Source organism: Triturus cristatus, chromosome 3_1, assembly GCF_964204655.1.
Source record: "Triturus cristatus chromosome 3_1, aTriCri1.1, whole genome shotgun sequence".
Taxonomy (NCBI): domain Eukaryota; kingdom Metazoa; phylum Chordata; class Amphibia; order Caudata; family Salamandridae; genus Triturus; species Triturus cristatus.
In genome coordinates this window covers 226,233,621-226,255,040 of record NC_140583.1, presented here as the reverse complement: position 1 = coordinate 226,255,040, position 21,420 = coordinate 226,233,621, and the positions used below count along the sequence as shown (strand labels likewise).

General features: G+C 45.9%; 1 protein-coding gene across 8 annotated transcripts in view; it reads right to left on the bottom strand.

Moving 5' to 3' along the window:
• The window catches only part of HERC1 (HECT and RLD domain containing E3 ubiquitin protein ligase family member 1), a 1,817,725-nt gene that overhangs the window by 23,366 nt on the left and 1,772,939 nt on the right, over window positions 1-21,420 (bottom strand). For all 8 annotated transcript variants that reach the window (XM_085643727.1, XM_085643730.1, XM_085643731.1 and 5 more), the window contains one exon: window positions 4,936-5,241. In XM_085643727.1, coding sequence (XP_085499853.1) covers window positions 4,936-5,241 — 306 coding nt within the window. The remainder of the gene's footprint in view (window positions 1-4,935; window positions 5,242-21,420) is intronic.

Below are 21,420 nucleotides of genomic sequence, written 5' to 3'. Positions count from 1 at the left end.
GCGTCGACCGGGATCCAGGCCTGGATCCCACGGGGACCTGCGGCGTTGGGACCGAAGTCGACGGCGCCGAAGCCGCCAGCTTGCTAGGACCTCCAGTTGGACCTGTGGGGCCCGGAGGCGCGCCGGCAGGCCTCGACGGCGGAAAGAGACTCCTTATGGCCACGAGGAAGTCTCGAATCTAGCCCGGAGTCGCATGAAGCCCAGGGACCAGAGGGTGTGGGGCTGGATGAGACTCCTGCGGCTCCGGTGGAGCCGCGCAGGTGGTGCCACCCGAACCCTCGGCCGAGTCGCGCGACCGGCGAGGGGAGTCAGAAGAGCGATGTCGCTTCTTCGACTTGTTTTTGCCATGCCTCGACTTACCTGAGTGCGAAGACTTGGATCCCAACGAGCGGTGATGACTGCGGCTCCGTGACCGGTCCCTCGACTTCCTCCTTGACCGGGACCTCGAGCGGCGCGGAGCCGACTGCCGGATCTCGAGGAGCTTGCGGGACCGCTCCCGCCTAGCTTTCGACGTGAAGGCCCGGCAGTCGGGGCACGACTTGTCATCGTGGTCGGCCCCAAGACAGTAGAGACACCGATGGTGGGGGTCGGTAACCGACATCAGTCGTTGACAGACGTCACATGGCTTGAACCCGGGCATCCCTACCGGCACCAGGAGTCGAAGTCGACTCGAAAAAGATAGACAAAAATGTCCAAAAAGTTAGTCAAAAAATGACTAAGGGTACGCTCTTCCCGGATCTGCCCTTGCTGGCGCGGAAAAAGAAGAACGGACGTCAGCGCGCGAGGGCGGCGTCTAAGTACTCCGATGCCGTCATCCCGGCGATCACGACGCAGACGGACACGGAGCCGCAGACGACGCCTACCGACGCGCAGGGGTACTGCTGACAAAAAATCTTTCCGGATCCAGCCTGACGCCTGGGGATATTCTAAGGTAAGGAATCTAACTAACGTGTTTCTTTCAGATAATTCTTTTTTACTTCCATCTTTACATCCTCAGGCAAATGATCTATGAACTGAGCAATATTTGAGCACCTTTTCCCGTCATAGCTGCTAGAGAATTGGCAGTTCTAACAGTAGTTGCTGCCATTGTGGAAAAACGCTTGCCTATGTTATCTTAACACCTACCCTCCCTATCAGGTTGCATGGAGATGGGCGCAGAGGGATTTTTTGAAGGGTTTTGAGCTCCTTCAGTTCTGATGGAGTCTGGCTTTGGCCGTCTTAAGCAAGCTGGTGAACTTTCAGGTACTTTTAATCTAAGACAACAGCGACTGTTGCTGGACATTTCATCACACACCTTCATACCAAATCCACAACAGGGATAGCCCTAATCGATTTCCTAGCAGGCTCCCTAAAGCCATATGAAAAACAATCTGATTGCTTTACTGGCATTTGAAGGTCAAGCCTTTATTCTGCTCTTTTCATGAGAGTATAAAATTCCCCAATATCGTCAGATGAAGAGTCCACATGATGAGGAGCCGTTGATGACGGTGACAGAAGCAGGCAGTCACCTTGTTCATTGGATGCAGTTTGGTCACCTGGTACGTCACCTTCCTCTTCAGCAGATTTTCCATCACTAGCAAGTGAAACTGTGATGTTTGATGCTGGTCTCCTTTTCGGTGTATGCACCGCCAGAAGATTATGCGGTGTGCTCAGAGTAGAAGATAGTACTCAAGGAGATTTTGGGGACTGTATTGGCTGTTTTGGCGATATAACCATTGAGGGTTCCTGAAATTTCTTGTAATAATCTTGCAAAATGCTTTGTACACCATGAACCAAAGTTCTTGGTACATGGACCATGTACTCTTGAAGCTGATAATGGCTATAGGGTTGATGGTGTTCCATGTATGGAATATGTTTATTAGGAAATTTCTCCTCTGAAGAGTAACATTCCTCCTCAAAATATTCCTCACTTTCCTCCTGATATTTAACATTTAGTTCAGAAGTACTATGGGCTGGTCCAAAGGGTTCTTCATCATCCGAATCCTCCTCATCCAGCAAATGGGTTGGTGGAAGTGGTGAAACTACTTGGAGAGGTGTGTTCTGTCATTTGTACAGCTGATAATGTATTGCCTGTGCCGATAAACGTTTTCAAAGTCAACATAATCGGTGCTTTCATCAACAGTGTCACTGTTATAAACTGAGTCGTCGAAGGCTTCCTCTTTGACGGTTTCTCCGTGGAAGACATAGGTGTCAATCCAGACAATGGTGTTATGTGTGCCGTTGACTATGTCCTCATCATTGTCAAAGGTAGTTTTCGTCAACTGTTTTTTCGTCACGGTTAAGTCAAATTTCTCCGTTGCCGGAACTGAGGAGGGCGTCTTGAACTATAATGTCAACTTTGGAGAAGGTGTTGAAGGTTCTAATTTTTATATTTTTGAGGAGATATCCTCTTTTGAATGCTTATAGGAATGTTCATTTGATGAAACATGCTATTCATATGACCCATGGTGAGTCTTTTTTAGAGCTTTCTTTGGTGGTTCATGATGCATTGGGCCTTCTGACCTTTCCAGTTTTTGAAGCTTTCACTGAGATTTTAAAGAATCTTCATCCTCCTCCTCATAAAGTGGAGTGTCCTTGGCTTTAAGTTTTTGAAGCCATATCAAAAACATCTCCTCTCTGTCTTTAAGGGTTTTTGAAGCGAAAGCATGGCAAAGTTGTCAGTCCTTTACCTTATGGGAAGGGTGGAGGAAGTAAGTGCATTCCTTGTGAAAATCCTCTGAATGTAGCCCTTTCTTTCCACAAGTTTCCCAAGGTCTAAAAAGTCTTTTTTTGGTTGAATCTGACATCTTGAGTAGACAAGCTTGAACAGCAGACAGTGCTGCTTGTCTGGAATGTATGTAAAAAGCTCACATTTCTGCATAACTGAGTAGTGCTGAGGTAGACTCCCTTCACACAACATGCAGTAGTCTCTGTGGGGACTGTTCTAGAGGGTGCTGTTGCATGATTGGCTGGAGTTTACTTCTTATGTAATGAAATGGATAAGTTACTGAAGTGATTGTTTTCTAGCCATTCTGAGCTATGTATAACCCTGCACTCTTTTTCAACTGTACCGTGGGACTCTCACCTCGACAATGGGGAATGATTCAAACATGTGAATCTATGAAGGATCCTATACTGGAGGACATTTTCTTTTACTTCATTATTGCGTACGAAAGCACTTTTAAATATGTGAGTTCAGACTTCCAGTTGTACAAAAATATTGCTTTTAAGAAGCATTTCTTACTGCAGTGCCATAATGCCCCATTAATATCAAAGCTTCTACATGTGAAAGAAATACTTTTTTCGAATTTTGAAGAGACTTTATAATATTTTACGTCATGTTTATTGTATGATATACAGAGCAAATATTTTCATGGCTCTGCTCGTGCTCTGGCTCTAAGATCTGAGCCAGACCCTTGGCTCGGTTCTGGCTTGGCCTTCCCTGCTAATTTGTTGACACAGACATCTCTACTTATTATACTCGCCATGCGAAACTTCCTGATATTGCATCTCAATCTGAACCAATCACTAAAAAATACTGGTGTTGAGCCAAAGTCACAGCTGAAGAAAATCTTCAAATACCATGGCGTGTGCCTTAGTGGACTTGTAAAGAGATATTGGCCGAGATCTAGATGAACTTTGCTCAGAATCTGAGATCATTGTCGGATTCATAACTTGCATGGAACCACTGAAACCAGTTTGGCCTTCGGCAAAGGAATGCAGGTGTGACAGGGAGCTGGGTTGACTCAAAGGAACTGTTCATTGTGAGAGAATGGTCCACTAGCATAATCATAAATGGAGTACTGGATGTTTCTATGGGGCCCAAAGGGGCTCTGGATATTCCAAAAGGCTGAAGCATTGCCTCCCTGAAGGACTCTAACTACTGTGAAGTCAAAGATGCCTCTGGCAATTCAGGCCATATTGGCTTCAGCTGGGCAATGGGGTCAGACGACTGGCATGGATTCGCGTCTCTTTGGTGCCAACTGCAGGATCTCTCACTGGAACAGGAGAACCTGGGAAAGGATTCTTGCCTGGACATCTTATGCTTGAGCCAAGACTTGTACTTCGAGTTCGTCTTGGACTTGCCAGAGGATTAAGACCTGGATCGGATCTAGGAGAAGGAACAGACTTGGAGTGCAATCAGCCCCATTTCTTGTGCTCGGTGACAGAGGTTTGGCACAATTTGTAGCTTGCAGTCTTCAGGTGAGATGTATCTCAAGCACACTGCCATGAAAAAATGTTTTAGAAGTCGAACTAACAAAAGTCCGGATCTGTGGCAAAGGGCTCAAAGTAAAAAGGAAATTACATCAGCAAGCACAGGTGGTGCCTCTATGTTACTCTGAACCATCACTTTTGGAGGCTGAGACAGGAGGTCGTAGAGTCCAATCGTGTCCGGTGCGCAGGAGCAATAGCTAAAAAGTTTACAGATCCAGTCAGGTATCCCTGGGGAAATCAAAATGTTAGGTATCTGCAGTAAGAAGTAACCATATGTGGTCATGAACATTAACACCACATAAACTTAATTTCTATGACTGGCAACGCCAAGGTGTGAGCAGAACTATCTTAAGCTGAGTGCAGCAGTCTAATGAAATACGCAGCTATGTTCATTGCTCACAAGAGAATCTCACCAAAGTGATCAGGTGTACTCAAACACTGACTTGTAGTAGAGAAAACCACCTACCCCCCCCCCCCCCCCCAAATCCCTCCTCCAATCCAACAGATGCATTATGGGTTCTCTTGGAAAGAGCAAAATGTGCATAGAGAATTTTTCTCCACATGTTGCTGTGAGCTTGGTTGAAGCTCCATAGATGTTTTTCTGGGCAAATTTAAATCTTTGTCAATTTTTTGGTCACTGATCCCGCACATTCCTGAAACATTCTGTTTTCAAGCTTTGTTAACTATTTCAAGTAAATGATCGAAGAAAGTAAAAAATAAGTGAAAATGTGGCCAACTTACTCTATCAACCTTCATGATTTGGAATCGCTGAGAGATATCAGCAGTGTTTGCTGGCAGTCGAGACCGTCCAGACACAAATCTCATGAAAAGAACCCTCTCCTCATTTGAAAACTCCTCCAGAGTCTGCCAGAACCACTGCACCAATTGATGCTGTTCATCAACTTCCCTGTACCGCACAACCTTCTTCAGAACCTCAACAGAGATCTCTGGCATGCCACACACCATCTGTTCGAGCTGTTTCGCAGTGAGAAGAGACAATAAAGGAACAGGCACGATCCATGACATCCCTTCACGAACAGCTGCCACCTAAGAAAAGAATGTTGTAGATGGAGTTGACGAGCACACAATTATGTTTCAAACAGTAACACAGTGACACAAGTGGTAAAACATCTAATTTCAAACAAATCCTTCTTATAAAAGGGATCCAAGTAAAGTGCCTACAGTCTATAAAAATCTTAATAGAGTACATACAAATATTTCATAGCAAATAACTTCATTAACAGACTTTTTTTTAGTAGACAAATTCGATCTGTGACCCCGAGCGGTTAACACTGTCATTAGCCCCAAAGTTACAGAAAATCTAGGAAGGTACTTGGACAGCCTGCTTTATGTGTTTATCTTCACTTTCACGGCCCAATTTTACCTACTTGTAAATAAAGACCAGTTTCCGTTAGAAGTACCAAACCGGACTAGAGATTGAGTTTATTCTGCATAATTCACTGTGTCACAATTTACAAAAGTTTATAAACCACTAAAGTTAGCCTGACTGCCTGATTTTGCTATTTCTAGATTGCCAAGAGCTTTAAAGAAAGGATTAGTTATCCAACAGGACTGAAACAGTTTTTGTGGCTTTATACCACTAAAGATAAACACGCATCTCCAACATTTGTACTGCCCACTAAAACTGATGTCCCCAGGACCAACTAGAAGGGTATTAGATTCATTCAGTCTTCTCTAGCATTAGCAACATTACCGTTCAGATTTGTGCCACTTGACAACCAAAGAACAAGTTACTCGCCTTGAACAGTGTTCTTTCCAATAGAAATAATAACTCCTGTAGATTTCTTACATGGACCCACTTCCCAGGCCTGAGCTAGATTGGAAATTTTGGAACAGTATTATGGAGTTACTAGTGCCAGGTATTACTGTTCAGCATGAAGAATAGTGCCATGCGAATTCACTTGAAGCAGCAAAGAGGCTCCATCGGTTCCCTTATATTCTGCACTCTCCGTAGTCTTAAAATGCAAAGGGCATCCAAGTGGTAACAATCAAAACAAATCTTCAAAGGGGGTGGGCATAGGATGGTCAGGAAGCTGCTTGAGCTATTGCATCCAGGAGAATGCTACTGAAGTCATTGGTTCTTCAAACAGATAGCTTATTCTGGAGTCCTTACATTAACCACCCCCAAAGCACCATTTGCCAAGGAGAGTTTAGTATACCCATGTTTCAAATTTAAGGAGAAAACTGAAGGACTGCCGTGCCAAACTATAATGTTGCTTGAGAACCCACATGAAAAAGTAACTTATTTAAAAAAGTAATGGCTTGGCAAATCATCTAGTTTAGAACTTCTTGGAAGATGTCGTCATCACCATCCACTTTGTGAATGGACCCAAAATCTATCAGGCAGTGTTTTTACTACAAGTTTGTAGCAATGACTTACCTACAAAATGGTCTTCTTTCCAACAGCCTTATCCGGCTTACTAACCTCTAAACCTATGAAAAGGTTTTTATCCACACTAGAAGCTTTTGTTCTGTGTATGTAATTACAAGCTCTCCTGGAATCCAAAAAGAGTAACGTCTCGTCCACTTCAGAATGATGGGGAAGAGAAAACTAGGAAGGTATCAAGATCCCTTGGTACATGTAAAGCTTCAAGATCACTTTTGCATGAAAGAAGGTTCAAGATGAAGAAAATCATATTTTTTGACAAGTCAATGGTGGAAAGAAGAGGCCAAAGGGACTTGCATCCTGCTTACTTGCTTGGTGGATGTTATGTTGAACACTAAAACCACATTCCAAGTTAGAAATCGAAAAAGACAGGAATGCATGGGTTCAAAAGATGGGCTGCAAATGAAAATTAATGTTACAAAACAAGGAAAGAAAATGGCGGAAACTCAGTTTGAATTAGTTGACTCCATTTGCAATCTGAACAATAATCTTTGATAAGGCAAACAGGTATACACAAAAATGGTTGTGAGGAAATCTTTTGTTGCTGTGCCACTTTCCAGTTCTTTCTCAGCTAAGCTAAGGAGGTTGCAAGCTGCAGAACATGTACCATTTCCAGCAGAAGATTCATAGGATGTATCCATAGCATCAGGATGAAATTACTAACAACCGATTAATCATCCAAGGTGGAAAGTAATCAAACAGTCAACAGGACCTATATCACGTTAGGAAACAGTTCATAAGCTAATACAGATTCAATGGAGAAAAAACACTGGGCAGATCTCTGGCAAGCCCCATGATGCCACTTCTTGCAGATTCACTTGTGGTTCATAGAGGGCAACCTGCTCTGGGGATCTACCATTGTATTCTACTTCTACATAAAATAATCTGTTGACAAACCGATATTTTCCCATGACCCAACCCACAGCTCCACTGCTGCACTACAAATAAGCTTGGATGCCAAACACACCCTGCTTGTTGAAATAGTATACTGTTGTGGTGTTTTGTCAGGACCTGGGCCTGTTTTCCATCTGGGTGTGGCAGGAAACCCGTCAAGAAGCGTATCTAGTTAAGTTTCTCTTACGGAGAGCATAGAAAATGTAATTTAAGAACTATGAACTGGGGTCTCTAGCTCTTGTAATTTGTTGCACATTTTCTTTTTTTTTGCAGATTTATATAGCGTGAACTCGACCCGAAGGTATTGGAGAGCTTTACATGAGCACCAGTTACTTAACCTTATGACCACGCACACTTGTGACTACAGACAGCTTTGGCCAAGGAGGCTTTAAGGATAACCAATCAGTAAATTAGAAGAAGATGCTCACCATTGCAAGTAGAGGATGTGCCCAAAAGGACGTCTGATCCAATATTAAGTGGCTGTAGAACTGCTTCCACTGATTTAAAAGTGTCTAATGAAGCCATCTCATACACAACCACAAATGAGGCAACAGGAAAATTCAAGCTGCCGTTGGGACAGAAGTGGTAAGATTGATTTTCCTTTTTTAGGTAGGGAATTCATTCCCTAACACACTGTAACTCCTTTTAAAAGTTGTTGATAGACCAACAAAATTGGGAGTGGAGATCAAAGCCCTCTGGTCTCCGGGGGATCAGAGGCACCTCAACAATCTTTAGGAGGTGAATGCTAACCAGCTGGCTCTGAAGGTCTTTCTGCCTTCTATCAAGCCCAGCCCTGTGCAAGCCTAGATGGACAACACAACCATCATGTGGCACTGAGAAAAACATGGTGGTGCAGGAATCACATGTGCTGTACCAAGTATCACTGAGGTAGTGACGCTAGCTGGACATTCATTAACTGTCTGCCATCTGGTGGAGTCCCTAAACACCTGGGCGAATGACTAGAAGGATAAGTTACTTACCTGTAATCCTAGTTCTCTTCCAGGGGTATCCTCATCAAAGTCATAAGCACTCAATATTCCCTCCCATGTGCGGGGACCCCGGAAATAATAAAAATGATATATGAAAAACATATATATATATATATATATATATATATATATATATATATATATATATATATATACAGCTCTATATATATAAAAACATATATTATTTTTTCTCATATCAATGCAGCTTTCATATAAGAGGCTAAAAACAATGCAATAAAAAACACCATAAACTGCTTTTGCAAATATACATAATAGATGTATAAAAAATACAGGGCAAGATGCACTTGAACTCTGGTTTTTTTTTTTTTTTTTTTTTTTTTAAACCTTTATTCGTGCATATTAAAAGAACAAATACGGGCCTACAACCTTCAGGCCGGCCACGATACGGTTAAGCACTGATACAAACATTACGGCCCCTGTGCTTCAACGGTCAAGGTTAGCAACGATTTATGAAACATACACTGGAGAGATCCTTGACCCCAGGGAAAGGAGAAGTGAAGGTTAATTTTAAAGTTTTCAAAATAAGTTTATCAGGGAAATAGTCAGTGAAGAATAAGAACCAAGGAGATTCGAGTCCGCACGATATCTTCACCACACGGGAGAGCAGCAGCATCATTAAAACAGCAATGGAAGTAAAATCGCAGGCAGTGAGGCAATGCAGTTATATAACAGGATAGTCGCATGAGCAATTACGCACCCCTCCAGTGCCGCCCCCACTCAGTCAACCCCCCACCCGGACCCAGAATCGAAACTAGTTTAGCGCAGACACATAAAGAGAAAAAAGGCCCATAGAACTAATTGGAAACAGTAAGTTACCCCCCCACCCTACACCAATGCGGAGGCTACGGCCTTCCCCCCCCCCAGCATAGTGCCTGTCGCCCAATAAACCCGAAATATAGACAAGAAAGAGAGTAAGAAAAAAGTAAAGAAAGATAAGAAAACAGTACACCTATGTTAAAGGGGGTGAGAAAAGAATAGGACTATTCTAATCTAAACTCCCGAAAAGAAGAAAGTGGGGAGGAGCCTACGTATCATCAGAGCGCCCTAAACCATCGGCCATCTTTGGCTTCCACACACTGAGAACCCACTACCCCAAAAGCGGTCGTGTGAAAATGAATTGTCACAACAAATTAGATGAAGGAAGACAAATCGCGACGAATGCGCACAAAGTACACATACAGTTCCAGTCCCAGTCCAGCCCCTCCGTGAAACCATGGCGATATTAATCAGTCTAGCCCTGGCCCGATCGCGGGCTTGAGATTAAGCCAGCCCCTACATGAAGGCCCCGCATCCCGTGCAGACAAAGACAATATGGCCGTTTGGGAGAAGATGGTGAAGTAGAATCCCAAAATGGCCGCCGACCATCTGTAGAGGTCCCTTTGTGCACCACAGAAAGTTCAGACATGGCATGTAGAGTACAGGAGTTCCACAGAAAAGAAGCAGTAGGCCACCGTGAACGATTCCTCGAGGATGTTAGGTGTTGCTCAGCTGGATACTCTTGCAGACGCGGTGAGGCAGGCAACAATGAAGCAGGCAGCAATGAACGGGGAAACAAAGTATCCGCTGTTAAGCTGGAGAGCAATTGATCCTGGGTGCCGGGAAAGCCAGATGCAGGCACCAGTGTAGCACGATCACACACAGCCGTTGCGTCCCCGCAAGAGGACAAAAGCACTGGCAGACCCACGCCGTGTTGATGACAGACGGAGCGCTCACAGCCCGCAGCCGACCACAGGGAGTCAAACTGCTCACTCAGCGCCTGAAAGCGAGCAAACATTTGTAAACGAAAGTCCCGCAGGACGGCCAGTACGGAGCCGCATGTCAGCGGAAGCTGCACCCCCACATCGGCAGCAATCCGGGACAGCACTGTGGAGCTGGTGTCTGGTGGAGGGAGGGCGAAGCGGGCAGCGGGCAAGACCGGAGTATCACCCCCCGGCCGCGAGCAGGCAAACAACGCCATGTTTTACCGCCGGACGGTACAATGGCCAGGGGGGGGGGGGTCGTAGCAAGGAGTCAGTTCCCCTCAGGTCTGCGCCGCAACTGGGAAAGCCAACAGTCGCCTCCCTTCCCTCGGGTTCTCTTTGCAGCCGACTAGGCAATAGAAGAAGGGGGTCGGCAGCCTCCCACAGCGCGGTCCACAGATCGGGGCAGGAGACCCGCCTCACCGGGGCTTACCTTACAGCCCCAGCCCTTCAGGCGCAGGGTGGAGGAGGTGTCTGGCCGTCCCTCCCCAGGCTCATCTGGCGACAGTCCGTGGTGTTAGGTGAGGTCGGGACCGCGGGGCTCGGATTTACGCTAGCGGGTCCGGGGACTGCGGAGCGTCCCGGGGGCCGGCAAAGGCCACAATGGAGCAGGGGTCCAGGGCGGAGAACAAAAGCACCAAGAACTCCGGCATCCGGGCGGGCTGAGACTTCGGGGAAGTGGCGGCGTGGACAGCGCGTCGTCGTACACGTTTCACCTCGAGAATCGGCAAGGATAGGAATCAGGATAATAGTCCGGGGCCAAGGGCCGACGGAGCCGGGCGCTCAAGCGTCTGCTCCGGTCGCCATCTTGGCTCCTCCCCTTGAACTCTGTTTTTAATGAGTAAAAATTCATGAGTAAACTGAAAAAGAAAAGCAGCCATTTTTAGCCTACAGGCTGCATTGTAAAACAACATAGAAAATGAAAGCAATCTTTCATAACAAACTGACATCGTGCCTTTATGGCAGCCATGACCCCTAGCTTCCCATCATGCCCCAGGGGTGACAGTTAGGTCAGTTGTTCTTTGCGCAACCCTGAAGATCAGGGCACCAATATAATATTTAACAGTGACATCATCTCATTTGCCTGGCAAGGTGGGTGGGTTGCTTATGACTTTGATGAGGATACCCCTGGAAGAGAACTAGGATTACAGGTAAGTAACTTATCCTTCTCTTCCACGGGATCCTCATCAATAGTCATAAGCACTGAATAGAATAGCAAGCCCAACAACCACCTGCAGGTAAATGAGAAAACAAAGTGATGCACTTAATAACAATCGAAAAACTTCAGCTGTTGAACAGATTGCCTACTTGAGTGTCCACTCTAGTATCTGAGTCAAGACAGTAATGTCTTGTAAATGTATGCACTGATCTCCAAGTGGCTGCTTTGGAGATCTCAGAGAGCGATACATTATTGAGTAAAAAGCAGTCGTAGCCGCTTTTCCTCTCGTGGCGTGCGCTTTTGGAGCAGACAAAAGAGGCTTCTGTGCTAACTGGTAAGCCAATCTTATGCATGAGACTATCCATCTCGTGATGGACCGTTTTGATGCTTGGAAACCTGTTCTGACTGCACCATAATTAAGAAATAGTCGATCAGACTTTCTCAAGGGCTTCGACCTGTCTAGATAAAACTTCAACACCCTTTTAAGGTTTAACAAATGTAGAGCCCTCTTAGCTGGAGTGGAGTGATTGGGAAAAAAGGTCGGAAGAGAAATGGTCTGATTTACATGAAAATCGGACACCACCTTCGGAAAAAAAGAAGGATGTGTTCTGAGGACTACCCTATTGAGATGAAAAACCAAATAGGGCTCTTTTGAACAGAGGGCCTGAATCTTGCTCACCCTACGAGCTGAGGTGATGGCTACCAGGAAAGCTACCTTCCACGTAAGGTGCTGTAAGGCTGCTTTAAGGATAGGCTCAAAGGGTGGACCCATCAATTTTGAGAGTACCAAATTCAGCTCCCAAGGAGGTGAAGGAGGTCAGACCGGAGGGTAGACCTTCTTAAGACCCTGCAGGAAATCCTTCACCACCTGTAACCGAAAGAACGAGGGTTGAGAAGGAGAACGCCTGTACACCGTAATGGCAGCCAGGTGTACCTTGATGGATGAAAATTTCAAACCTCCACAGGCCAGGTGAAGCAAGTAGGGCAAAACTACCTCTTCCTGCCCCTTGGTGTGACTACAATTATTTTGTATACACCAGATGTAAAAACGCTTCCATTTGCAAACATAAGAGTGTCTTGTAGATGGTCTCCTTGCTTCCTTTAGTATGGACATGCAGTCCTGTGGAAGGCCTAGATGCCCATACTGGATGACCTCAGGAGCCATGCTGCCAAGTTCAGTGAGGGAAGGTTGGGGTGATGAATCCTCCCGTTCATCTTGAACAGCAGGTCAGGTCTGCACGGCAGTCTATTGTGTGAGCAGATTGACATATGCAGAAGGTCCGGGTACCACCACTGTCTCGGCCAGTCCGGGGCAATCAGAATCATTGTGGTGTCCGAGTGTGATAGCTTGGACACCACCTTCGGGATGAGAGGCAGAGGTGGAAAGGCATACACAAATGCCCCTGACCAGTCGATCAAAAGGGCATTCCCCTTTGACCCTGGCATTTTGTGTTTTCGTCATCTGCAAACAGATCTATGCTTGGACGGCCCCAAGCCTGGAAGATATCTTCGACCACCTCGTCGTTGAGGACCCAGTCCTGCTGTTCCTCGAAATGGCGGCTGAGGGCATCCGCTTGAACAATCTGCTCTTCCGGCAGATGAACTGCTGTGATGGATAGATCCCTCGCCAGACGCCAGTGGGTCTGCGCCTCCAGAGATAGAGTCCTCGAGCGAGTTCCTTCCTGCTTGTTCAGGTGGTACATGGTGGTGGTATAGTCAGTCTGTACTAGGATGGAACTCGTCTGAATCAAAGGGAGGAAAGCCTTGAGAGCCAGATGAACAGCCCTCAGCTCCAGTATGTTTATGTGGTACGACTGCTCTTTTGAGGACCATAAGCCTTGCGTCTGGAGAGAACCCATGTGAGCTCCCCATCCTTGCAGGGATGCGTCTGTGGTCAGAGTCTGAGACGGAGGAGATTGATGAAACGGTATTCCTACTCTCAGGTTGCCCTTTTTCATCCACCACGGAATGGAAGCTCTGGCTGCCTGCGATAGACAGATCTTGCCTTCCCAGCGAGAAGATCGCGGATCCCATTTGTCATCCAGATCTTGCTGCAGAGGACGCATTTTCAATCTGGCATTGGGCACCAGAAAAATGCAGGATGCGATCGACCCCAACAGAGAGGCGATCTGACGCACCGACGACAGTTTGCTCTTTAATATCTGTCTGCCTATGTGAATGATGGATAATTGTCTCTCCTCCGAAGGAAACACTTTTCCTCTTTCGGAGTCTATCAGCACCCCAGGTAGTGGATCGTTTGAGTGGGCTGCTGCGTTGACTTCTCGAAGTTCATGTGAAGGCCCAGTTTCTGATAAAGCGTTAAGCACTGCTGGAAATAGCTCATTACACTTTGGGGAGAAGGGCCTTTCAGCAACCAATCGTCCAGGTAGGGGCAGACGAAGATGCCTCTGTGTCGCAGAGCAGCTGCCACTACTGCCATGCACTTCGTGAACACCCGAGGAGCTGACTTCAGCCCGAAGGGCAGAAGTTTGAATTGATAATAGGACGTTATGAAGCGTACGTATTGTCGGTGATGCTGGTTTATGGGCACATGGAAATAAGCATCTTGCATATCCAGCGAACACATCCAATCCCCTTTGAGGAGGTGAGGATATATTTGGTGGTGATCCAGCATGCGAAATTTTTCTCGTTTGATGGACTTGTTGAGTGCTCGTGGATCCAGAATGGGTCTGTATTCCGACTTTTGCCCTTTTTTCTTTACCAGGAAATATCTGGAATAAACTCCTCGACCTCTTTGATATCGTGGGACCTTCTCTATGGCTGACTTTTGGAGAAGGATGCTCATTTCCCTCTGCAGCATGTTGATCTGGTGGCATGATGACGACACCAGAGGGATCGAGGGATGACTACGTCTGAAACGTAGAGAATACCCATTCTGCAGCGTAGCCAACACCCATTGGTCTTTTGTGATGGCTCGCCACTCTTGCAGATGATTTTGAACACTTCCTCCTACTGGAGTGGTGAACGGTAAAGGAGGAAGCGGGCACTCATTGCTTGGCTGGAGTTTTTGTTGAGGTAAAAGACTGACGGTTCCCTCCTCTTCCCTTGTTGGATCGTCGGTTTTGTTATTGCGATTTTTGCTGACCCTGTTGGTTTTGGTTCTTTTGTCAATGAGGGGTTTGAACCCTCTGTTGGAAGGAACGGCGATCCGTATTGCGGTAACGGCGACAAAACTCTTTTTTCTTTTCTAGCCCCACCACCTTGAGGGTATCTAGCTCTGTCTTCATCAGTGCCATTTCTTCATCTGTGTGTGTGCCGAACAACGATGAACCGGAAAATGGCAGGTTGAGAATCCGGGACTGCGCCTCTGGCTTCAGTGCTGTAAGGCGAAGCCATGAAGATCTTCTGGCACATATTCCGTGTGCGTAGGAGTGTGCTGAAAGAGTAGCTCCGTCCGCTGCAGCACTAATAACTTGGTTCGCACCAAGCTGCCCTCCTGTAAAACTTCCTCGAAGTCCTTACGGTCTTCCTTGGGCAGTTTCTCTGTAAACCTCTGCAGAGAATCCCATAAAGCTCTATCGTATCGTCCCAAGAGAGCCGAAGCACTGGAGACCTTAATCATGGAAGCCGAAGTGCCACTTTTCTCCCCCATGAGTCTTGTGTCTTGCTCTCCTTGTCTGGTGGTACTGTAGACGAGGAGGCTACTGAATGGGTTTTTCTGGCAGCAGCCACAATCACCGAGTACGGTGGTGGGTCTGACTTTAGGAAAGAGGGATCCCCCTCCGGTGGACGATACTTTTTTAGAATTCTTGCCGGGGCAGTCTTGAGATTGGGCGGCGTGAGGAAAATGTCCATCATAGGTTTAAGAAGACCCGGTACTAATGGAAGTAACGGGCGATCAGATGTTCTCTGGTTCAAAGTCTCAAAAATAACTGAAGACGTACTCTGCTGAACCGGCATAGGAATGTTCAGTTTGGCCGCCCCCCTAGCAAGCACGTCCTGGAATGTGTTTACATCGTCCACAGGAGAGATCGTCCATGGTGGACTGTCAGTAAGGGTGGGCGAGTAGTCTCTTTTTGAAGAATATGTAGAAGTGAAGGAAGGCGTTGGAGACCTGCGTCTCCTCCTACTGGTGCGTGATCTTGATCTCCTCCTGGAGGGTGGAGCAGGAGAGCGTGTACAAGCACTTCCTCTTCGTGGAGAAAGATCTGCATCCTGAGCTAGGTGAGCTAGAGGAGACTTGAGAGCCAGACTCGGAGCTCATCGAACACCAGTCGTCTGTGTCTTGTCAGCCCAGACGTGTAATGGTTGCATCCATCTGGGAGAGAGATGAATGGAAGGAGACCTCTCCTCCCTAACCGGAGAACAACGTGGGGATTTCCGTCCTTCTCGATGAGTTTCTTCTACCGAATGTTGACGTCCAGAGGGAGAGTCCTGGCCACTTGCGGATGAGATAATCCTCTCTGGAGAATCGGACTTGGCAATGGAACGGCGGGAGCCTGCTCTCGACGACGATGAAGGAGACGGCGAGAGACTTACAGGGACTGACACGGACGGAGACCTCTGCCTCGACGTGGTCCTTGACGGAGATCTTTGTCTCGACGTCAATCTTCTTGATCTCGGTGAAGGCATGTGCCTTGACACCGACTGCCTCGACGGAGACCTTCTTCTCTCCGACGGAGACTTCTGCCTCAACGACTTCTGCCTCGACTTTGATCGTCTTCGCCTCGACAGAGACTTCTGCCTCGACGTCGATCGTCTTCGCCTCCACAGAGACTTCTGCCTCGACGTCGATCGTCTTCCCTTCGGCGAAGATTCCTGTCTCGACGTCGAACGTCTTCGCTTCGACAGAGGCTCCTACCTCGACGTCGAACTCTTTCCCTGTGACGGAGGTTGTCTCGACGTCGGTTGTGACAACGACGGAGACGTCGGTCTCGACGTCGAGTGCCTGGTTGACATCGATGGAAGCTTCTGCCTCGACGCCAACGAATGGATGTCCTTCGACGCTGCTCTCTGCTGAGTCGACGACGGGGACTTCGGTCTCGACGTTGAAGTTGTAGACTTACGTCTTGGCGTCGATGAACTGTGTCTTGACGTCGATCGTCATTGAAGACGGACGCTGGAGACTTGTTCTTTGAAGGTGATGAACAGCGCTCCTGCGCCAAGGTCCTCGACGACGGCTCCGTCGCCGTAACCTTCGATGCCGAGTTGGAACACATCGGGACTCTGCTCCTCGACGTCGAACGCATCCTCTTCTTCGTTTTAACAGGAGACCTACCTCTTTCTGAGAGGGCATAAAGACGTATTCTCTCCCCTTCTTTTAAGGTTCTCTTGGATAACTTCCTGCAGTGTTGACAGGAGGCAGGAGAGTGAGACTCAGGGAGGCAGAAAATGCACACTTCATGAGTCTCTGACTTGGCCTTCTTTTTGCCACAGGAAGGGCAAGGATCAAACAAAGAAGGCATATTTGGCAGAAAAAAGTCCTTTCTGCCACAAAAAAAATGGTTTCAACCTCACTCATTGAACAAAAGACGTCGAGTGAAGCCAAGAAAACCACAGGATATAAAGGTATTTTTTACAGAAAAGCCAAAAAAGTAGAGAGCTGTGAATCCAGGGTCCTGACAGAAGGAGCGGGGAAGAACAATTGACCTAACTGTCACCCCTGGGGCATGATGAGAAGCTAGGGGTCATGGCTGCCTTAAAGGCACGGTGTCAGTTTGTTATGAAAGATTGCTTTCAGTTTCTATGTTGTTTTACAATGCAGCCTGTGGGCGAACAATGCCTGCTTTTCTTTTGCAGTTTACTCATGAGTTTTTACTCATTAAAAACAGAGTTCAAGTGCATCTTGCCCTCATGTATTTTTTATACATATATTATGTATATTTGGAAAAGCAGTTTATGTTTTTTTTTATTACATTGTTTTTAGCCTCCTATATGAAAGCTGCATTGATGAGAGAAAAAATAATATATTTTTTTATATATATAGAGCTGTATATATGTATGTTTTTCATATATAATTTTTATTATTTCCGGAATCCCCGCACATGGGCGGAAATATTCAGTGCTTATGACTATTGATGAGGATCCCCTGGAAGAGAAGTTATCTTACCTTTGTGTACGTTCTCTCCTGTGTGTTCTCTTTAGAATGGAGGGTTGACGGCACTCGACGTTTGTCAGTTGCTGCTGGCTCGTCGAGGTTGTCGGATGTGCTCTGAAGTAAATACTTACCAGAAATCACCACGACCTTCTTGTGATATATGTACACCGCTTCACAACATTTCATGCGATGATCTTCTGTCTGCGCGGCGTTTGGGAAGAAAGAAGCACAACCTGGTTATCCTTGGGCCCGCTCAGCCTTCTCCCCCTGCTTCCTGTGGTCTTCACGATATCCTCTGGTTGCTCCTATTGCAGTATTTGTCTCGCGGCTTCGTGGTTCAATTTCTGCAAAGGTACTGTACCATTTTCTTGGTTTTCGTGCCCAATGCTGCAGTTGGAATTACGCGCTCCATCCCGAGCCTTGGGTATTCCAAACGCCTGTGGTTGTTTCGTCTTCCCGGTCACTGGAACGCACGGCGTAGCACATGGAGTCGGCGTTCAACATACGCTGTGCATAACGTCATTTGCGTGCCGCCATTTTGTGCTACTGTTGGCAATACTATTTATATGCTGTTGTCCACACAGCTGATGCCTGTTTCCGATACCGGTTCTACCAAGCGGCAACACGATAAGTACGCTGTTGTTCACAAAGTGGTTGCCTGTTTTTAATACTGGTCATGTGCATAACTTGCTTTGCTGCAGTCATGCTCACGGTGATCTGCACACCCCAAGCCACGCTGTAACCACCGGTTGTAAATTTATTTTGCTTACTGTGCATCCTGCACACCTTTGGCTATACTGTCTTTGCATCAATTATCATACACCTACGGTGATTTTCACACCAACACGATTTGTCCAAACACATCCACAGTGATTTGTACACCATAAAGGTAACATTTATTTTGGGGCATTTTTACTGTCTTAAGCCAACTTAGCATTGTTTACGCCTGTGTTATTATGGCCATGAATTCCAATGTGATTATGCCACCTATGTTTGTACCGTTTCCAGGCACTCCCACAATTGTCTGGGAGGATTGGGTGGAAATGCTAGAAAATTACATCACTGCGCTTAATGGTCACAATTTCTCGCCTGCATGGAAAAAAGCGTTATTACTTAGTGCTTTAGACAGTGAAGGTCAGCGTATATTTAAATATTTACCAGTAGCTATGGTTCCCAATGGTCAGCCTATGGATGACATTTATTTAGAGGCTATTAAAAGACTAGAAACCAGGTTCGCAAAAGAAGTAAACCTAGTAATGGCGCGATATAGATTTTACACTCAAGCGTATAGTGAGTGCATAGACAAATTTGTTGCCAGATTGCGTGAACTCTCAGTAAAGTGTTGTTTTGGAACAATGACTGAGGAATTAATTTGTGATCAACTGTGCAATGCCGTGATAGGAAGATTCAAGAAAGACGTTGGGCTGCCAAAGACCCTTTGCTAAAAGAAGCTATGGATATGGCTAAAGTAATAGAAGAGTCTCAAAAATGTATTAAGGAGTTGAGGAGGAGGGACAGAAACTTAGGTGAAGTAGCAAATGTAGAAAGCGTTTTCAAAGATGAAGATGTTGAAATTAACGCCGTTTTAAAAAAAGTTACTAAGGGAGGCAATGTGTTTGCCTCTATTCCTAAAGGCAAAGGGAGGGAATGCTTGCGGTGTGGCAAAGGGAGGGAATGCTTGCGGTGTGGCAGTCAGTATCATTATGTTGACTCAAAAATATGTTTTGCTGTAGATCAAGTGTTTATAAGGTGTTGTCGTAAGGGGCATTCTGCATGTACATGTAGACAGAATGATAATTCTGAGAGGTATGAGCCTAATGTTAATGTAGTACAACAATGCACTGATGTCAAGAAAAGTGTGGATAGAGTGCTTGTAATAGAGGACGCTGCTGATAGTATGGTTGCAGAAGTCAGTGAAAACACAAGGAGATTGACTAGAACTACTGCTGAATTTAATGTGTGTGGGCAAAATGTTACTCTCATGGTGGATTCGGGATCCATGGTCACTATCATACCTGAGGCTCTCTTCAAAAATCTGTGGGATAATATCCCTTTATTGGACAAAGACATCAATCCTGTTGGGTATCAAGGGCAATCCATCGACATCTTAGGTTACATGTGTGGTGTCATTCGTGTTGGTATAAGGAGCACTGAAGGGAAAGTTTATATTGCCAAGGAAGGTCCTCCCATTCTTGGTTGGACACATCAATATGACCTTCATATTGTTATCAATCCATGGTCCCCCAATCCAATTATGGTTGTTGATTCAAACTGAACATATTTTACAAGATACCCACAAGGTATTTGAAGATAGATTGGGGTGTGTGAAGGGTTACAGCCACAAGATAATCCTGAAGCGTGACGCATGTCCTGTGCAACAAACTTAGGAGGGGGCCGCTGTCAGTACGATAGGGTCTCAAAGATTTATTGAAAGGCTATTGAAAGGTGGAGTTATTGAACCAGTTGAGGCATTGTCATGGATTTCTCGAGTTGTTTTAACTATTAAACCAGATGGTCGTTTAAGGTTTTGCATTGACCTGAGGTCACTCAATCGTGACATTGTCCTCTGACACTTTTCCCCTACCTAACATCAACGAGCTGTTGCAATCTGTTGGGGGTGGCAAGTACTTCTCCAAGATAGATTTGAGAAGTGCTAATCACCAGATCACATTGCACCCTGATTTCAAGCCACTCGCTGCTTTCATCACTACCAAGGGCACGCTCCAGTTTACTCGCATGCCGTTCGGATTAGCGTTGGCTGCAAGTGTTTTTCAAAGAATGATGGCAAGCATTTTTGAGGGGTTAGGTGGCGTAGTACATTTTCAGGACCACATTTTGGTCTTGGGGAAAACTGTCGAAAAACATAATGCCATTCTGCGACAAGTGTTGTGGAAACTGGAGGAGGTGGGGTAAACAATTAACAAAGATAAATGTGTGTTTTTAACTGAACATGTTGAGTATTTCGGGTACACCATTTCTAGTGGTATAATAGCACCCAAACGAAATTTGTTGGAGGCTATAAAAAATGCTCCATTCCCCAAGGATAAAGAAAAACTCAAATCTTTCTTAGGTCCATAGAATACTATTCTAAATTTGTAAAAGGTTTTGCTGATGGTTCTGAACCCTTAAGAAGATTGTTACGCAAAGGTAATAAGTACATGTGGGAGGAGGAACAACAAAAAACTTTTCTAAGCATCAATGACAAAATTTGCAATGCGGGCATTCGAACTCCCTTCAATACCACATGTAGGTTCTTTCTCACAGTGGATGCAGGTCTCACTGGCATTGGTGTTGTTTTATCTCAAAACCAACATGGGATGGAAAGGATGATAGCTTTTGCCTCTAGGACCCTCACTCAGGTTAAAAGGAACTATTCCGTGATTAAACGGGGAGCTCTTGCTGCAGCTTGTGGTGTGGAGTATTTGCAGGGAAATTTTGTGCGGCTCAAGGTTTGTTTTGAGGACGGACCACAAACCTTTGATGAAGATTTTGTCTGCTGGAGGTGCTGGAAAAGGGTCTGCGTAGATTTGCAGCCGGATTAAAAGAATATTTGTATGATATAGAGTTCATTAATGGTTGGAAAAATTCGCAAGCAGACTGTTTGTCTCACATGTCTTTGGATTGGGAGGATGTCGACAAGGATGTGGTGAAGAAGCTTGAATCCGAGGAGGCTGTGGCTCTTGTGTGTGATGTTCATGAATGTAACTTGGGTGCATTTTCGAGGTCACAGTAGATGAACGAAATGCGTTCTGACTCTACATTGAAGTAAGTTATTATCATGATCAAGAACGGTGCCTCCAGGGAAAATATGTTGTCTATAGCAGCTAGACCTTATTGGAAACATATGGATGAATTATCTGTAAGTGGTTCTGATGCGATTATGAGAGGGGATCGCTTTGTACCTCCTTGTGGTTTGAGATCTCACATATTTAGGTTAGCTCAGAAAGGGCATTTAGGGC